The sequence below is a fragment of the Microtus oregoni genome, unplaced genomic scaffold (assembly GCF_018167655.1).
Source record: "Microtus oregoni isolate MIOR12 unplaced genomic scaffold, Mior012 000020F_ref0000438, whole genome shotgun sequence".
NCBI lineage: Eukaryota > Metazoa > Chordata > Mammalia > Rodentia > Cricetidae > Microtus > Microtus oregoni.
Window position 1 is genome coordinate 12,599,220 of NW_024543079.1, and position 17,145 is coordinate 12,616,364.

The window sequence follows — 17,145 nt, forward strand, 5'->3', positions numbered from 1 at the left end:
TCTGTGGTCCTGATGGTCGGGAGGCACTGCCAGGTTCCTGGGGTTTACTGCCCAGCCAGCCTGGCCTACTTGGAGAGTTCTAGGCCAACAGGGACAACTCCTGAGAAATGATAGCTGAGGTTATCATCTCGTCTCCATAGGTACACACGTGCAAGAGTTTTTATTGTTTGCCCACTTAGTATTGATTTATAAGAATTTATGTATGCGTATATTGTTTTATATGTTTTAGAAATATTTTCTGTTAGTGTTTGACTTGCCACCTCCCCCAACCCCCAGACAGGGTTTCTCTGTGTAACAGCTTTGGCTGTCCTTCCTGAAACTTGCTTAGACTAGGCTGGCCTTGAACTCACAGAGATCCACCTGCCACTTATTTTTTTATCAGTGCCTTTTGAGAAAGACGTTTTCTAGTCTCCTTTAAATCAGTAAATTGCATAGTTTCCCATCAGTTTTAGTGCTGTGTGGCCTGCTCCCCGGATGAAGACCATAAAATTGGAAGCTAGTTCTTTGCCCTCTCATCCTGCTGTTGACTTTCTTTTAACATCTGCTTGCTTTTGGCCATTGGCCAATACGGTCATGAAGTTAGTTGTCCAGAGTATAATTTTTTTTGTCTCCAGCAGGATTGATCTAATAGGATCTAGGAGCTACTCAACCATTACTCTGTGTGTGTGTGTGTGTGTGTGTGTGCGCGCGCGCGTGCTATGCATATGCTGTGTTTGCGTATGCTGTGTTTGTGTGCTGTGTGTGAATCTGTGTGTGTGCTGTTTGTGTGCTATGTGCATGTGGTATGTATGTATGTGTGCTGTGTGTGAGTCTCTGTGTTATATGTGTGTGGTATGTATGTGTTGTGTGGGTGTGCTATTTGTGTGTATGCTGTGTGTGTCTCTTTGTATATGTGCTATGTATGTGTGCACTTTGCATGTGTATGGTGCTCTGTGTTTGTGTGTGTGTGCGCACACATGCTTATACATGCTAGGTAAGTGCTATACCACTAAGCCTTTAAAAATATTTTTGCCTTTTTCATTTAATACTTTAGCTCAGGGGCTGGAGAGATGGCGCGCGTGTATGCGCATCACATACATGCCTAGTACCCGAAGTGAGAGGGGACATTGGTTCCCTTTGAACCGCAGTTAGGGATGGTTGTGAGCCACAGTGTTGGTGTTGAGAAGCAAACCCAGTCCTCTTCTTGGACAGCATGTTTTCTTAACCACTGAGCCCCATGTTTCATTTAATTATTATTATTGTATAATAGGGTTTTGTACTTAGAACAGTGATTGTTTATGTGGATTTATGAAGTGTGAGCCAGCATTCTACTATAATTATTCCTGAGGCCCCGAGGAGACAAGCGCAAATTCCAGGCCAGTCCAGGCTATTTAGTGAGTTCAGGTCAGTGTGGGTGATATAAGGAGACCTTACTCAAAACAGACAACACATAATCAAGGTAACAAAGTTATTATTTATGTGTTTGTAATTGATATATCTTGAGTCAATTCATAATAGTTATAGGATCATTCCAGGTTCATTTTCATTTTTAATCAGTTTTGATAAGACATATGATAGGACTGATATCTCCAGGGGTCAGTTGCTCTTTATAGTGACTGTGAACGGATGAACAGAGACGTGAGTAACCAGGTGACTGATTTGAGAATTTAAGTCAGATCTTGACACCAGAGCTGGGAGACACATAATTTTACTGGCAATGTTGTGGAAATATCAATCAACAGCTCTTAACTTCAAATGTTCTTCTGTGTTTGAAAAAAAAAAACCTAAATTTTAAAGTGATTTTCATTCTGCCTATATCATCTGGTAATATCCTTCTTGGTAATAGTTATATTTCATAAAATATTTTTGTTGTATTTATTTATGAAATAAGAAACATGGGGGGCTGGAGAGATGGCTCAAGTGGTTAAGAGCATTGCCTGCTCTTCCAAATGTCCTGAGTTCAATTCCCAGCAACCACATGGTGGCTCACAACCATCTGTAATTAGGTCTGGTGCCCTCTTCTGGCCTGTAGATATACACACAGACAGAATATTGTATACATAATAAATAAATAAATATTTAAAAAAAAAAAAGAAAGAAACATGGCTTTGGGGAAGAGGCTCAATAAGATAAAGTATCTGTGAAGATGCCTCAGTGAAGCCCATCCCTTTGTGTGCCCATTTCAGAAGCTGATAAAAGTTGCCTTGTGACTGGGCATGGTGGGCACGACTTTAATCCAAGGACCCAGGGAGCAGAGACAGGCCAACCTGGTCTACATAGCAAGTTCCTGGCAATCAGAACTATATAGTGTGACCATCTCAAAAAAAAAAACAAAAAAAAAATCCACTAACTGAAAATGTTTTCTAGACAAATAAATATTGACAAAAATCTACTAACTTAAAAGTTGTAACAATGTAGTTGGAAACTCAGTAATCGACACTCGGCGAGACTTCATCTGAGGTTACCTAGAATCCAGAATAATCTGTTTAATTAGAGAATCTGTAACAGGCTGTGTTGTATTCACTTTCGCAGCATGAACAAGGCTCAGTTGACATGTTTGATCATCTGGTTACTTCTAATAACCTCGAACCTATCATGAGAAACTATGGTCTCATCCCTGAAGAAGATATTCCCTTTATCAAGGAACAAATTTGTGGACCAGATCAAAGGACACCAATCAAAGACTCTTTGGTGAGTGTTTATTCTTGTTAATCAGAGCCAATGGTCACTTTCCATTTAGTTTGTCCTTGATTCTGTCAGAGCTACACATTTGGCTATTGGAGGGGTGCTAAATATCAGAATATAAGTTATATACATCTGCCTTCTAATGCAAAAACAAAAGCAAAAAGATGTATTTTCCCCCTCATCTTGAGTTCTTTAGACATTATTTCCCCCAAATGATAGTTTATGTCTGCAACGTCAGTACTTGGGATGCAGAAGCAGGAGGATCAAAATGTAAACGTCTATGCCTGGGCTGGAGAGATGACGCAGTAGGGAAGAGTACTCGTTATGCGAGGATGAGTGCCTGAGTTCAGATACCAGCGCCCACATGAAAAGGCAAGCTGAGTAGTGCACACCTTTAATTCCAGCACTCCGGGGGGGACAGAGGCAACCTGGTCTACATAGAGAATTCCAGGCCAGCCAGCCTTCTATAGGAGGACTCTATCTAAAGCAAAACAGCACAGCTGTAGGCAGACTTTTCTTTCCAACCAGCCAGTTCCCAAGTCACGTTACTATTAGTTGTTATAAATGCTCGGTCGATAGCTTATGATGGTTACTAACTAGCTCCTACAACTTAAATTAACCCATATTGCTTATCTACCCTCTGCCCTGTGGTGATACCTTCTTTCACCACAGTCTGTTCATCTCCTGCTTCTCTGCCCTTCTTCTTCCCAGCATCCTTCTAGTCTGGCTATCCCAGACTAGGATATCCCTCTCTTCTTGCCCAGCTATCGGCCAGTCAGCTCTTTATTCACCAATGAGAGTAATATATATTTACAGTGCACAAAGAGTGTTCCACAGCACACGACAACAATTGAAAAAAAAAGTTCCTGGCAGTGGTGGCACAAGCCTTTAATCCCAGCACTTGGGAGGCAGAGGCAAGCACATCTCAGTGAGTTCGAGGCCAGCCTGGTCTACAAAGTAACTTTCAGGACAGCCAGGACTATTACACAGAGAAACCCTGTCTCAACAAAACAAACAAAAAGCGTGGCTTGTAACCTCATCACTGAGAGGCAGAAGAAGACATTCAAAATTGACCTCTTGTCTCTCTGTATATGTACACACACAAGCACATACATAGGCTCTCGCGTGCACACATACAGCTGCCTGTGGACCACAGTGTACATGTGGAAGTCACAGGACAATCTGCGGGAATCAATTCTCTCTTTTCACCTTGTGGGTCCTAGGGACAGAACTCAGGTTGGCAGCAAAAGCCTTTACTTGCTAAGCCATCCCACCAGCTATTTATAGACGTTTATTTATTCATTTATTTTTGTGGTGCCGGCAGTCAAGCCCAGGTGGTCACACATGCATGCACTGTACCACAGAGCAACATCCCCAGATGGAAGACTTGGTATTAATAGGATAACATATACTTACTTCAGCATTTCTTTTCCCTTCCTACTTCAGCAGACTTGCGGAGGAGAAAGAAAGGTTAGCCTTCTGACTTCACTGTCTTGTTTGTAATTTGCATGTCGATAGGGTTGCCTTGCTTATAAATAGGTCTGCGTCTACCTAAAACCTCCATGAGACTCTCTTGTTTTCCAGTGGCCCTATAAAGGACGTCCTGTCGAGAAGAGCTTCCTCTATGAGATAGTGGCTAACAAAAGAAATGGCATCGATGTGGACAAATGGGATTATTTCGCCAGGTATGCACTGGACATTTTCCACGTTGCTGAAATCTTTGTACAGATGTAGCATAAGGGCTTACCCAGCTAATCAGAAGTTGGGCACCGCAGTCCTAGCATGGCTGTAGCACTAGTTTCGTGGCCGCTGTGGCAGAAGCGAAACAGCCTTCCCTCGTTCTGAATGTTCTGGGTTCCTTCCTGCCTTGTCTTGCATCACCATCGCTTACTCTTCTAGGTCCTGTTGGGCTCTGGTTAGCTCTTTAGCTGGGTCAAGGTAGAAGACAGTCTCATTTTGAAGTGGGGAAAATTCCCTTTTTCTCTCTGTTTACTTCTTCACAATCAAGGCTTTGTTTTTTTTTTTTTTAATGGAACACATCCATCTGCCAGATTTAGATTTCATTTCTTTTCTTATTTATTTATTTATTAAGTATACAACATTCTGCCTCCATGTATGCCCGCATGCCAGAGGAGGTGCCAGATCTCATTACAGATGGTTGTGAGCCACCATGTGGTTTCTGGGAATTGAACTCAGGATCTTTGGAAGACGAGGCAATGCTCTTAACCACTGAGCCATCTCTCCAGCCCCCTTTGTTCTTAAACATAATGAAGGATTTTAGTCATAAGTGAGAACAGCATAAGGACCTTCCAGGTGCTCATACCTCAAGTTGCTGTGTGTTAAGCATTTTTCTTTGAATGGCCAACCTCTCCACCGACGCAATAATTCCAATCAGACCAAATTAGAACATGTCCAGGTTTAATCCGCCTGCCTCTACCTCCCATGTGCTGGGATTAAAGGCGTGCACCATCACACTCTGCCTCCCATGACTAATCTTATTTTGATCATTCTACCCTCCAAATTATTTTAATGCTAGTTTGAGACAGTGTCTCACTGTGTAGACCAATCTGACATCAAGCTCATGGAGATTGCCTGCTTCTGTCTCCTGGGTGATTTCACATTATTTTAAAGCAAATCTCAGGCAACATAGGATCTCATCATGAAATATTTCTATGTGGCTCTGTAAATAAAGTGTCTCTGTTAAACCTAAAAACACTCAGAGATCCTCCTGCCTCAGCCTCCTGAGTGCTGGGATTAAAGATGTGTGCTACTACTCCTGGCTAAGGTATTACTTAATATATGGCCAGAATTCAAAATTCCCTAGCTGCTTCTTCACTGCCTTGTTACTGTTAGCTTGTACAATTCATAATCCAGTGTCTACACACTGCACCTGGTGCTAGCTCTCCAGGTTTCCATTCGATAGTCACGTTCTTCCAGGGAATCTCTCGCTGACTCTGCCAGCCAGTCACACCTCTCTGTGTCCTTCGGTATATTCTTCAGTCCCCAACCAGCCTTCTGCAAGCTGGTAGATCCAAAGCCTGGCTCAGAATTGAAAAGAAAGAAAAGAAGTGTACTGTTTGTATTTAAGGCACAGTTTCCCTGTTGAAATGTTTTGTATCTCTGCTTTGGAACTTTCTAGGGACTGTCACCATCTTGGAATCAAAAATAATTTTGATTACAAGCGCTATGTTATGTTTTCCCGTGTCTGTGAAGTGGAAGACAATAAAGGTGGCTATAAGATGAAGCACATCTGTACTAGGGAAAAGGTAAGTCCCATCCTCAGAAAATAAGGATGCAGCTCCTGGTCTGAAATCTGGAAATAATCACTTAGCAATTTGAAAAGATCCAGAAGCCATCTTTCTTTTCTTTCATTTCCTCCTTCCTTCCTTCTCTCTCTTTTGATTTTTTTTTAGATTGTGTATGTACATGTACATATTTGGATTATGTGTGTGCTTGCTGTGCATGCCTGTGTGAACGCATGCAGAGGCTGCCCTCCATCACTGTCTGCCTTATCCTTTTATGTCAAGGTTCCCTACACTTTGTACTCATGTTTTTTATTAGTCATCCTCCTGTTCCTGTCTCACCCAGCACTGGGGTTGCAGGTGCACAGGAGACCACACCCAGCTTATTACATAGATGCTGGGATTGGGATTCGAACCCAGGTCCTCATGGTTGTGCAACAAACATTCTTTTAACTGGTGATGTCTCTGTAGCTCCACAAACTCATCCTTAAAAAAAAATTATTAATTTTAATCATGCACATATGTGTCTGTGTATGGGTACAGGCACATAAGATAGCTTCCCCCAGAGGCCAGAAGAAGGCATCACATCCTCTGGTGCTGGAGTTACAGGTACTTGATATGTCCAACATAGATGCTAGGAGCCAGACTCAGGTCCTCTGTAAGAGTAGCAGACTCTTAACTGCTAAGCCATCTCTCTAGCCCTTCAAACCCTTCTCTTTTTTGATTTTTTGAGACAGGGTTTCTGTGTAGCTTTGGAGCCTGTCCTGGAACTCGCTCTGTAGGCCAGTCTGGCCTCGAACTCACAGAGATCTGCCTGCCTTTGCCTCCTGATTACTGGGATTAAAGGCATGCACCACAACTGCCTAGCTCCTTCAAACCCTTCCTAATGCTTGGAATTTGTTAAGTGTTCTAAGGTTTTTTTCCACTCTATTGGCCGTGCCAGACTGACTTTATAACAGCCTGTTCCCACAAACTGACCTAGTCATCTCTTGAGATCGGAGTCCTGATCACTTCTTAAAGGTCCTGCCTCTCTCACCACCATTGCTTTAGGGACTGAACATTTGATATGAGTTTTGGTGGGACAAGCCATACTTTGCTATTCAACAAGTGAGCAAAGTGAGGCACATTAAAGAGATGGGCTAAATAAGTAAGAAAATTGGAAATTAGGTCCTTACTAGATGATGTCTTAGTTAGGGTTTTTATTGCTATGAAGAGGCACCATGACCATGGCAACTCTTATAAAGGAAAACATTTACTTATGGTGGCTCACTTACAGATTCAGAGGTTCAGTCCATTATCATCGTGGTGGGACATGGTGGCTTGCAGGCAGGCATAGTACTGGAGAGGTAGCTGAGAGTCCTACATCTTGTAGGCATCAAGAAACCAAGTATGACACTGGGCATGGCTTGAGACCTCAAAGCCCACCCACACAGTGATACACTTCCTCCAACAAGACCACACCTTCTCCAGGAAAGCCACGCCTCCTAAAGTACCGCTCTCTTTGGGGGCCGTTTTCTTTCAAATCACCACAATGATACTCATACAACTTAAAAAGTAGTATAGAATTATGCTATAGGAGAGTCTTTATGTATGCTGGCCCTTTAGTCCCAGGATTCAGGAGGCAGAGGCAGGTGGATGTCTGAGTTCAAGGCCAGCCTGATCTACAGGATGAGTTCTAGGATACCCAAGGCTACATAGTGAGAGCCTGTCTCCAACAGAGAACACAATCTGATCCTGCATTACCATTCTGTTCCCTTGCAGGAGGTTGGAAATCTGTATGACATGTTCTACACACGCAACAGCCTACATCGCAGAGCTTATCAACATAAAATCAGCAACCTCATCGACATAATGTAAGAATGTCAAGTGTTACCGCATTATAGAAGTTTACATCATGCTTTGCCACGTTAGCATTCCCAGATCAATCTGTGCAATCTAAAAGGGCTTCCTTAAAAGAAGACTGGCATACAGTAAATGTAGGAGGAGGAAAATGGATGTGATGATGGGGTAGATGGAGAAAGAGGAGCTGGCCTAGGCTAGGCATGAAGATGCTGCCAGAATGGCTCAGAGTCCCCGTGCAGGAAGTTACATACATTCATAGAGGTAGTGAGTCATGAATAGCTGACAACATTCTAAGTTAACAACAAAATTAATATTTATGCTAATTTCTGCCTTTATCCTGCCAAATGTTTTTCAGAGTAGCAAATAAGAATTTTATCTTTTTCCCTGTTTTAGTCAGAACTATAGCCAAAAAGTGCACAGTCTCTACATGTCTCAGAGACCCCATCAGGAGTTTCCTTTTTTTGTTTTTTTTTTTTAATATTTATTTATTTATTATGTATACAATAGTCTGTCTGTGTGTATGCCTGCAGGCCAGAAGAGGGCACCAGACCTCATTACAGATGGTTGTGAGCCACCATGTGGTTGCCGGGAATTGAACTCAGAACCTTTGGAAGAGCAGGCAATGCTCTTAACCACTGAGCCATCTCTCCAGCCCCCTTTTTTTGTTTTTAAGACAGGATCTCATACTTATATCCCTGGCAGGTCTGGAATTTACTATATAGCCCACGTTGGCCTCAAATTCATGATTCTCTGGCTTCCGCCACCCAAGTGCTGGGATCACAGGCATGAACCACCACATTTGGTTCCAGTGAGTTCCAGGACAGCCAGAGCTGTGTAGAAAACCCATCACAAAGCAAAACAAACAAACAAACAAGAAAGGAGTTGTAAAGCTGAATATGAGAGCACATGTCTGTGATGCCAGCACTGGGGAGGAGAGGCAGTTCAAAGTCAGCCTTATGTATGTAGCAGCTTTGGAGCTAGCCTGAGCTACATGAGACCTTGTCTGGAGAGAAGGAAAGAGCTAAAGTAATTTTGTTTCCAGTTTAGAGTCAGAAAGGCTTTGGTTCAAAGCTTGATTGCTTCTTCTGAGCTTGTTTAAAGAAAAGTCATGTTACTTCTGCTTCTATAAATTTGGAGCTGAATATATGTGTTATTGGAAGAACTAAATGAGGTCTGTAAAGCTCCGCCGTAGTGCCTGGAGCATAGTAGGCATGCAGCTCACAGGTCATCATGTCATTACAAGGATATCAATAAACAGCTGTCTTTGAGCATCATACCTCAAGATTTTGTTTTCTTAAACTAGAAAGATCTTTTTGAGCAAGGTATAAAGTAAATTTTCAAATGTCTTTGTGTGTTATATGATCTTTAGGATCAAAGAGGCCTTCATCAAAGCAGACCCCTACGTGGAGATTATAGGGACCAATAAGGAGAAGCGCCGTATTTCTACAGCCATTGATGACATGGAAGCCTTCACTAAGCTGACAGGTAAGAACTCGGGGACACACATGTCCATGTCAGATGTCAGCTGCCCTTGCGGGGATAGAGAAGACATGAGAAAGGAGTACATGCATATGTGAAATTAAAAAAAAAAATCATTCTTAAAGTAGATGTAGTGTGGAGGTAATACTTAAATGAGGCACAGTACCTCTTGTGTACTCATTGTTACTTAAGACAACTCCATTAATACTTAAAAAAAAAGCCAAACCTTGTCATCACTGAGTACTGAAAACCTTTTTTTTTTTTCTTAAAGTTCTACCAGGGAACTCTTTTTTTTTTAATATTTATTTATTATGTATACAATATTCTGTCTGTGTGTATGCCTGCAGGCCAGAAGAGTACACCAGACCTCATTACAGATGGTTGTGAGCCACCATGTGGTTGCTGGGAATTGAACTCAGGACCTTTGGAAGAGCAGGCAATGCTCTTAACCTCTGAGCCATCTCTTCAGCCCTACTGAAAACCTTTAAGGGCCTGCCTTGAAGGCTTTCCAAAAGAGCAGCCACAAGAAGCATAGGAACTAAAGTCTGATGGCTGTAGGAAAAGAATCTTCTCTCACAACGCTCTATTCATAGGTTCTTTGTTTTTTTCCTCCTAATTGTTTATACTTTCTTTGTTCTAATTCTCTGTCTCAATTCTAATCTCAATATTCTGTCACAATACTCTGTTCCAATTCATTCTTGTTCTGATTATCTACATTCTTTTTTTTTTAATGTTTATTTATTTATTATGTATACAATATTCTGTCCGTGTGTATTGTCTGTAGGCCAGAAGAGGGCACCAGAACTCATTCCAGATGGTTGTGAGCCATCATGTGGTTGCTGGGAATTGAACTCAGGACCTTTGGAAGAGCAGGCACTTAACCACTGAGCCATCTCTCCAGCCCCCTCTACATTCTTTTTTCTTCTTCTCCATCTTATTTCTTCTCAAGCTATTTCTTCTACAGTTTGATTTCTTTCTCTATATTCTTAGTCTACTCTTCTGCCATAACCAATTCCCAAGCATGTATATATATCCATTCATTAGCAACTTGCTAGTTATAAAAAAAAAACTATCTGGAAAATTCTCAGGGACTCGGGCATTCTTTGAAGATATGTAGCAAAACTTAACAGTTAGTTTGTAGCTAACCACTGTTGCAAGGCTGTCTCTTAAAGGGGCTGCCACAGGCTACAAAGGGAGAAAACTAAGCCATTGAGAAATCTAAGGAAAAGGCAGCCGGGCGGTGGTGGCGCATGCCTTTAATCCCAGCACTCGGGAGGCAGAGGCAGGTGGATCTCTGTGAGTTCGAGGCCAGCCTGGTCTACAAGAGTTAGTTCCAGGACAGGAACCAAAAGCTACGGAGAAACCCTGTCTCGAAAAATCAAAAAAAAAAAAGGAAAAGGCAAAGAATACATGCATTATTTTAAGTGTGATTAATAATATCTGGACATGGTTAGTCAGCTAGGTGCTATTAGTCTCTTGAAGGACTAAGATAAAACAAGGAGAGACACCTGCAATACCACCCTAATTCATCATAAATCCCCTGAAGGCTTAGGTCGTACAAGGTCAGACACCTGCAAGTTCCTAAGTAATATCTGTGGAAGTTCCGTCTGTGTTCTGTCCAGAAGGACGCATGTCTGGCCAGCTTGCTCTGTCAGTAAGGCTAGTGATAGAGAACAGGCCTCTAAGTTTCTCACCGTAATGTGGAGGACATAGTGTAGAGAGTAGTCATGCTTTTGACCATCCACAGATATGTGTGCCCGTAAGATTGAGATGTAATCATGAGATCACATGTACACATTACATGATAATGCATGGTAATGGGAAGACATCATAGCTGTTACTATACAAGCGAATTATAGATGAAAGCAACACTTGTCAGAGTCAGTGGCCCTGCTGGCTTTGCTGGGCAGTGTTCCTCCAGCTGAGGAATTTCTTGGGTGGATTGACATCTGAATTATCAATTGCTATAAGCCGTAATTGCGTCATGGCCCACAAAAGCTCATGAAAAACGCTCCTGGCATCTCAGCCTTTTCTGTTTAAAAAGAGAAGCAAGTAAGTCAATCTTAGGGCAGCAAGTAAAGTGGATAAATAAAAAGTCTGAAGATGACTGGAAGAATAATAAGTAATGATACTGAAATTAGTAATCAATAATTAATACCAGTATTTAGTCAACATTTATATTAACAATCTATTTATAATCGACGATAATATTTATAATCTATAATTAATAATCAATATATATTGATGGTAAGCTGAGAATTAGTTGAACCATCTTGTAAGTGTAGTTGTATATGATTTCGGAATATCTCTGCTCTATGGTAAAGAAGAGGAATAATATAGGAATCTATAATGGGATGACATGATGTGGTTAGGCGTATCTAAATGTTATGATTTTGAGTTATCAAAAAGAATTAGAAAGTTAGTTTGCTCTATTAGCCTTTGATTAATTGTATTAATTTGATTAATCTGCATTTTGATGAAGCATTGTTAGATAAAAAGTTTACCTGGATTAGCGGTATGCATCTTTGGTACCAAGGCTGCAGCTAAAGTTGACCTAATAAGTCAAATTTTTTGTATTTAATTTTTTTAATAAGTCAAATTTGTAATCAAGGCATAACAAGCCATTTTGGCTATGAAAGGGAAGTACCAATTTGTCTCAAAGTATACATGGCAAGATTTTCCCAACAGAACAATTGTCAGACGTACATAAGGAGATTGTCTGATAGCACATACGTTGCAGGATCATGGGCAGAATTTATACAGCAATAATAGATAGATTTTTAAAGGTGGTCCAGCCCCTGGGCTGTAGAGTCCATTAGGAAAAGGGATGAGTGACACAGGACTGTGGAAATCACTCATGGCTGCGGCCTGCTGGCCTGAAGGCGAAGCTGGGGGTCTTGAAGACTGGAACACCCTGAAAACCTGGGCAGAGCAGGCTGTTTCATTTGTTGTCCCTGCAGGCAGCGATTGTATCCGTCTGTGCTGAGAGAGAGTCAGGAGAGTGCGGCGGAACCCTCTGGGGAGTGAGCTGGCAGGCAGGACGCAGGGCTGCAGTGAGATGGCCAAGTTATCTGTAATCTTTTAAATAATTATTATTTTGCTGGAACAAATATGTATCAATGGCAGAAAATGAAGTTTAGGAATTTTAAAGAAGAAACTTTTTCTCTTAGGTGTATATTTGGAATTTTTAAATGTACAGTTTTAGCAGATTAGAGAAGGGTATTCCAGGACAGGGAGAGAGGGAAAGTCCCCCCTACCCAATTTTTTTTTTTAGATTTATTTATTTATTTATTAAGTATACAACATTCTGCCTCCATGTATGCCCGCATGCCAGAGGAGGTGCCAGATCTCATTACAGATGGTTGTGAGCCACCATGTGGTTGCTGGGAATCGAACTCAGGACCTCTGGAAGAGCAGCCAGTGCTCTTAACCACTGAGCCATCTCTCCAGCCCCCCCCCCATTTTTTTTTTTTTAAAATGGAAAGCTAACTGTTGACAAGTAATACCTATTTGAGTTTATGTTGACCTGGAATGATGTCAGTGGATCCAAGCTGATCTCATGAGGCTTATAAGAACTTTTTCTAAGAGACAAAAATGTCAATCAGCTATGTTATTGTTATTATTATTATTTGTAGTCTGTATCGAAATCCGTGTTGTAGAAGAGGCAAGGAGACTCACTTTCAGAGTCATAATAGAAATAGAAACTTAAAAATAATTTTATTTAAAAGCAATATATTTATTTTTATTTGTTCAGAAGATTGGATGTATATAAATCAAGAGGATGTCTCCATCAAAATCAGAAGCATTCTTAGTCTATACTTAAGAAATGACCACCTGGAATATAGATCATCAAGTCTGTGGCTGAACAGCAAGCAGTCATTATTTTGTCAGTTTATTAGAATTATATTAATGTTAAACTTTGAACTTTAGGAATCTTGATGTAACAATATCATAGAAAGGGAAGGAAGTCTGAAGCATGTTTTATTGTTTTATAATAATTTTTTACATTATTTGCCTTATCATCTTTAGACCTTTGTGGTTTATATTTATATGTCCCAGTAATTTGTATTTACATATCCTAATAATTTGTCCCAAAGCATTTTTTTATATTTAAGCCTTTATAACTGCGTATCGGTGACTGAAAGATTCTTGGTTAGCATACAGTCTCAAACCCAGTAGGCTGTTAATTTAAGGCCTGATGGTGGAGAGGAGTGGGGGTGAGGCCTGGGTCCAGTCCACAGCACCACACCCCCCAAAAAATTTATAATAGAGAAATCTGAGGATCATTACATCTGATCAGATTGAACAGATGTAGGGCATCCACCATGGCTCCCTGATCTGTTCTAAAGGCCAGCATCCTGGAAGATGAGAGGGGTTATTCTAGGTTAGTTTTTTTTTTTTTTTTTTTTCTGTGTAACTTTTGGAGCCTGACCTGGAACTGCAGACCAGGCTGGCCTCAAATTCTAAGTTTTAAATAATTCTAAGAAAAGAAAACAAATTATCTTTTTTTATTTTACATACCAATCCCAGTTCCTACTCCCTCACCTCCTCCCATTCCCTTCATCAAAAGAATCTTATACACACAGACAGATGCAGTGGCTACACTCAGAAGGATGAAGCCGGGGATTGCTACAATGTTAAGACCAACCTGAGATATATAGTAAGCTCAAACTACCCTAAGAGTGAAACCTTCTCTCAAAAAAAGAAAAACAGAAGCAAGAAAATTGTATACAAATAGAGTTTTTTTATGGAAAGATGATAATAATGAATTTGGTTAAAGGCTATTTTAATTAGAAAGTTTTTTAAGAAAATTGAAAAAAAAAGACAAAAGAAGAAAGGTTTTTTTTTTCCCCTTCTGTTAGCATCATAGAATAAAGTATTTTAAAACGTTATAAAAACCTTTGAATAAGTCAGCTTACAAACTTCCATGCACTTGTCACTTAGCTTTAACTGTTATCAACACGTAGCAGTTCTTTCCCTCTACCTCCTTCTGGCGAACATTGAGCTGTTTTAAGTAGATCACAGACGTAATTTTGTTTGTAAGTGTTTAACGCTGTCTAGAGCTAATTAGCAAAATCTTGTCTCAATTACAAAAGTAAAAGCCCAACAGTAATAAGTAAGTCTCTCTGTACCGCGTGCCCCAGCTCAGGCCATCGGTTGTACTGCACTCCCAGGTCATCTCCCGGGAGGATCTCCCACTTCTGTGCTCGCCTTTTCCCCTCTCTGCCATCGTTTCTACACACACAGTCACAACACTCTGCCTTATTAAGACCATTTCAGGACCACAATGGTTAAATCTACTGTCATTTTAATGTGAATGAAATTTCATCACATTGACAGATAACATTTTTCTGGAGATTTTAAACTCTACTGATACACGGTTGTCTGAGGCACGAAATATTTTAAGGAACATCGAACGCCGTGATCTATACAAGTATTTGGGTGAGACCCAGCCAAACGGTCAGCACAAGATTAGAAAGGTAAGTTGTATGTATCATTAGCTACCCTGCTGTTCATGCAGGGTTATCCCAGTCTCTGTCCTCAAGAAGAAGCTGTTATTCTTCCCAGTGGCCATGCTTCCTGTGTGTTCTCATTTCATCTTCACACTATTCTTAGGCCTGCTTACAAGACGAAAAAACTGAGGTTAGGTGATAGTAAAAGCATTGCTCGTGAAAGCAGTCGGGTTAAGGTTCAAAGGCAGGTCTAAGCGACTATAATAAAAATCTGCTCTCATGTTCAGTCAGGACCTCAAGTTTGAGATAGATCCAAGACTGGACAATGAATGGAAGGGGAAATCCCTCAAAATAAGACCTGTGTGAGCTTCACTCCTGCTCTGAGAACCTGTTTTATCTCTAGGTGACCTTTGAACAATGATGGTTAGGGCTGCTTGACATAGTGCAGTCAAAAACTGACCTTGAACTTCTCTGACTGACATGGTCTTCAAGTAGAAAACATGCCTTTTCTTGAACGAGGAGGGAGTGCAAAGATCGTGCTGACCTTAAGAGCAGCACAGGAAAACTGACCCTGCACAGCAGTGGGTAGGTGGGGGTCTACTCACCCGCTCTGCCTACCAAATGGGACCTGTGCTGGCCTATCCTCCTTGCACCTTGAGGGACCCTCTCTGCCTTCCCCCTACTGTGAGCACTTGAATTGTAGCTAAGCCAATGGAAGAGTGCAGACTTCTCTAGGCAGACAGGGACCTCAAAGGACTGAAAGAGTTATAAAAATATACAAAACTATGTTTTTTATTGTGGCATATTTCATATTTTTAAGAAAGCAATTAGTATTAATTATCTGACATTGGGTAAGAACAGGAAGACCATGGGTAATCTATAAATTATGATTCTATGTAAAATATCAGGAGGAGGGACCCCTATTTCTCCACACTGACTCCTGTGCCCAGGAGAGCACCCACCTTCCACTCTCAATCTCCCAGCTCTCCACCAGATGAGGGAGAGGCTGCTGGTAGAGGAGGTGCTGGTGGCCTCCTGCTTTAGAGCAGCAGGCTGGTCAGTATTCTCCCAAAAGATGAAACCGGAGTTCAGCACCTGCTCCCCTCCCATAAAATGGGAAAGTTAAAGAACTGAAGTGGGTGGCAGCTTGAAGGCTGTGCGGCAGAGCTGGTGGAGAGCAGAACTGACAGTCTGTGGCTGTGTCCCCACCTCCGGAGGTTCCTGATCTGCCTCGGACTGACAGCACAGAGCACCCGTCTGCCCCTGCAGACAGAGATACCCTTCCACAGTTCCACTGCTTTTGTTTTCTGACCTGATGATCTTATTATAGAGGATGAGAAGTCTGGGCCAACAGCAATAAAGGAAGCCAAAATAAGTAGCTGAGAAAATCCAATGAACATGAATAGGAGAACTTCTCGTTCCTCGATATCACGGGGTTTTGCTAATGTTTTATAAGTAATTTTCCCCGACTTGATTTTTCTTTTATAAAATTCCATAGAACAGTGTTTATGATACAACCATTTAATATATGTACAAATTGTAAGGAATATGTGTAAATATTTTATATAAATGTAAGAGCATGTAGAAACCAATATATTAACAAATTATTTAAAAAACTGTAAAAGAAAAATTGACCTTTAACTTTTGGCTCTCCAGAAATGTAAGTACTAATAGTCTGCCATTGCCCAGGAGCCTCACCAGCATCAGAGCAATTAACTCCATGGGTTTTGTGTGTTATTTGTATTATATTGGGCCAAAAATACAGAAGGACTAGGAAAGATGAGCTTGTGTCTGTATGCAGCTTACTGGTGAGATATGAGATAATGTCACAGGGGCCTCTGGCAACACCAGACACTGCAAAAGCAGCAGGAGGTAGCTCTGCGTGGGTGGATGCCACATTCTTTCCAAAATGTGCTGGTTGTTTGTGTTTGTTTTTAATGAAAACTGCCCAGTTTGTTTCCAGGCTCGCATGCATGGAGCTTTCTTGATGGGGTATCTCTGTTTTGATTGGTGTCGAAGGAACATGACCATGGCACAAGTACGTAAGGACAAACTGGGTCCTAACTGGGAAGTCTCATCTCTTCTAGGAAGAGTATAAACAGCTTCCCCAAGAGATTATTAACACCAAACCTCCTGTGAACCTGGAAGCCCAACTGAAGGCCGAAGATTTCATAGTGGATGTAAGTTGGTGAGCCCAAGAGAAAATTAAGTGAAAAATTCTGGTTTAAAAAAAAGCCAAGCCGGGCGGTGGTGGCGCACGCCTTTAATCCCAGCACTCGGAAGGCAGAGGCAGGCGGATCTCTGTGAGTTCGAGGCCAGCCTGGTCTACAAGAGCTAGTTCCAGGACAGGAACCAAAAAGCTACGGAGAAACCCTGTCTCGAAAAATCCCCCCCCAAAAAAAAAAAGCCAAAAAGTCTTCCCTCTGAGTGTGGTAGCCTTTAGTCCCAGCACTCCAGAAGCAGAG

General features: G+C 41.4%; 1 protein-coding gene across 4 annotated transcripts in view; it reads left to right on the forward strand.

The window, feature by feature from the left end:
• Samhd1 (SAM and HD domain containing deoxynucleoside triphosphate triphosphohydrolase 1) overlaps positions 1 to 17,145 on the forward strand; it is a 40,330-nt gene that overhangs the window by 12,967 nt on the left and 10,218 nt on the right. The window contains exons 7-14 of one of the 4 annotated variants that reach the window (XM_041670762.1): positions 2,488 to 2,670; positions 4,111 to 4,134; positions 4,249 to 4,349; positions 5,804 to 5,930; positions 7,668 to 7,759; positions 9,118 to 9,233; positions 14,568 to 14,707; positions 16,768 to 16,860. In XM_041670762.1, the coding sequence (XP_041526696.1) occupies positions 2,488 to 2,670; positions 4,111 to 4,134; positions 4,249 to 4,349; positions 5,804 to 5,930; positions 7,668 to 7,759; positions 9,118 to 9,233; positions 14,568 to 14,707; positions 16,768 to 16,860 (876 nt within the window). The remainder of the gene's footprint in view (positions 1 to 2,487; positions 2,671 to 4,110; positions 4,135 to 4,248; positions 4,350 to 5,803; positions 5,931 to 7,667; positions 7,760 to 9,117; positions 9,234 to 14,567; positions 14,708 to 16,767; positions 16,861 to 17,145) is intronic. The other 3 variants (XM_041670764.1, XM_041670763.1, XM_041670765.1) reach the window with 3 other exon arrangements.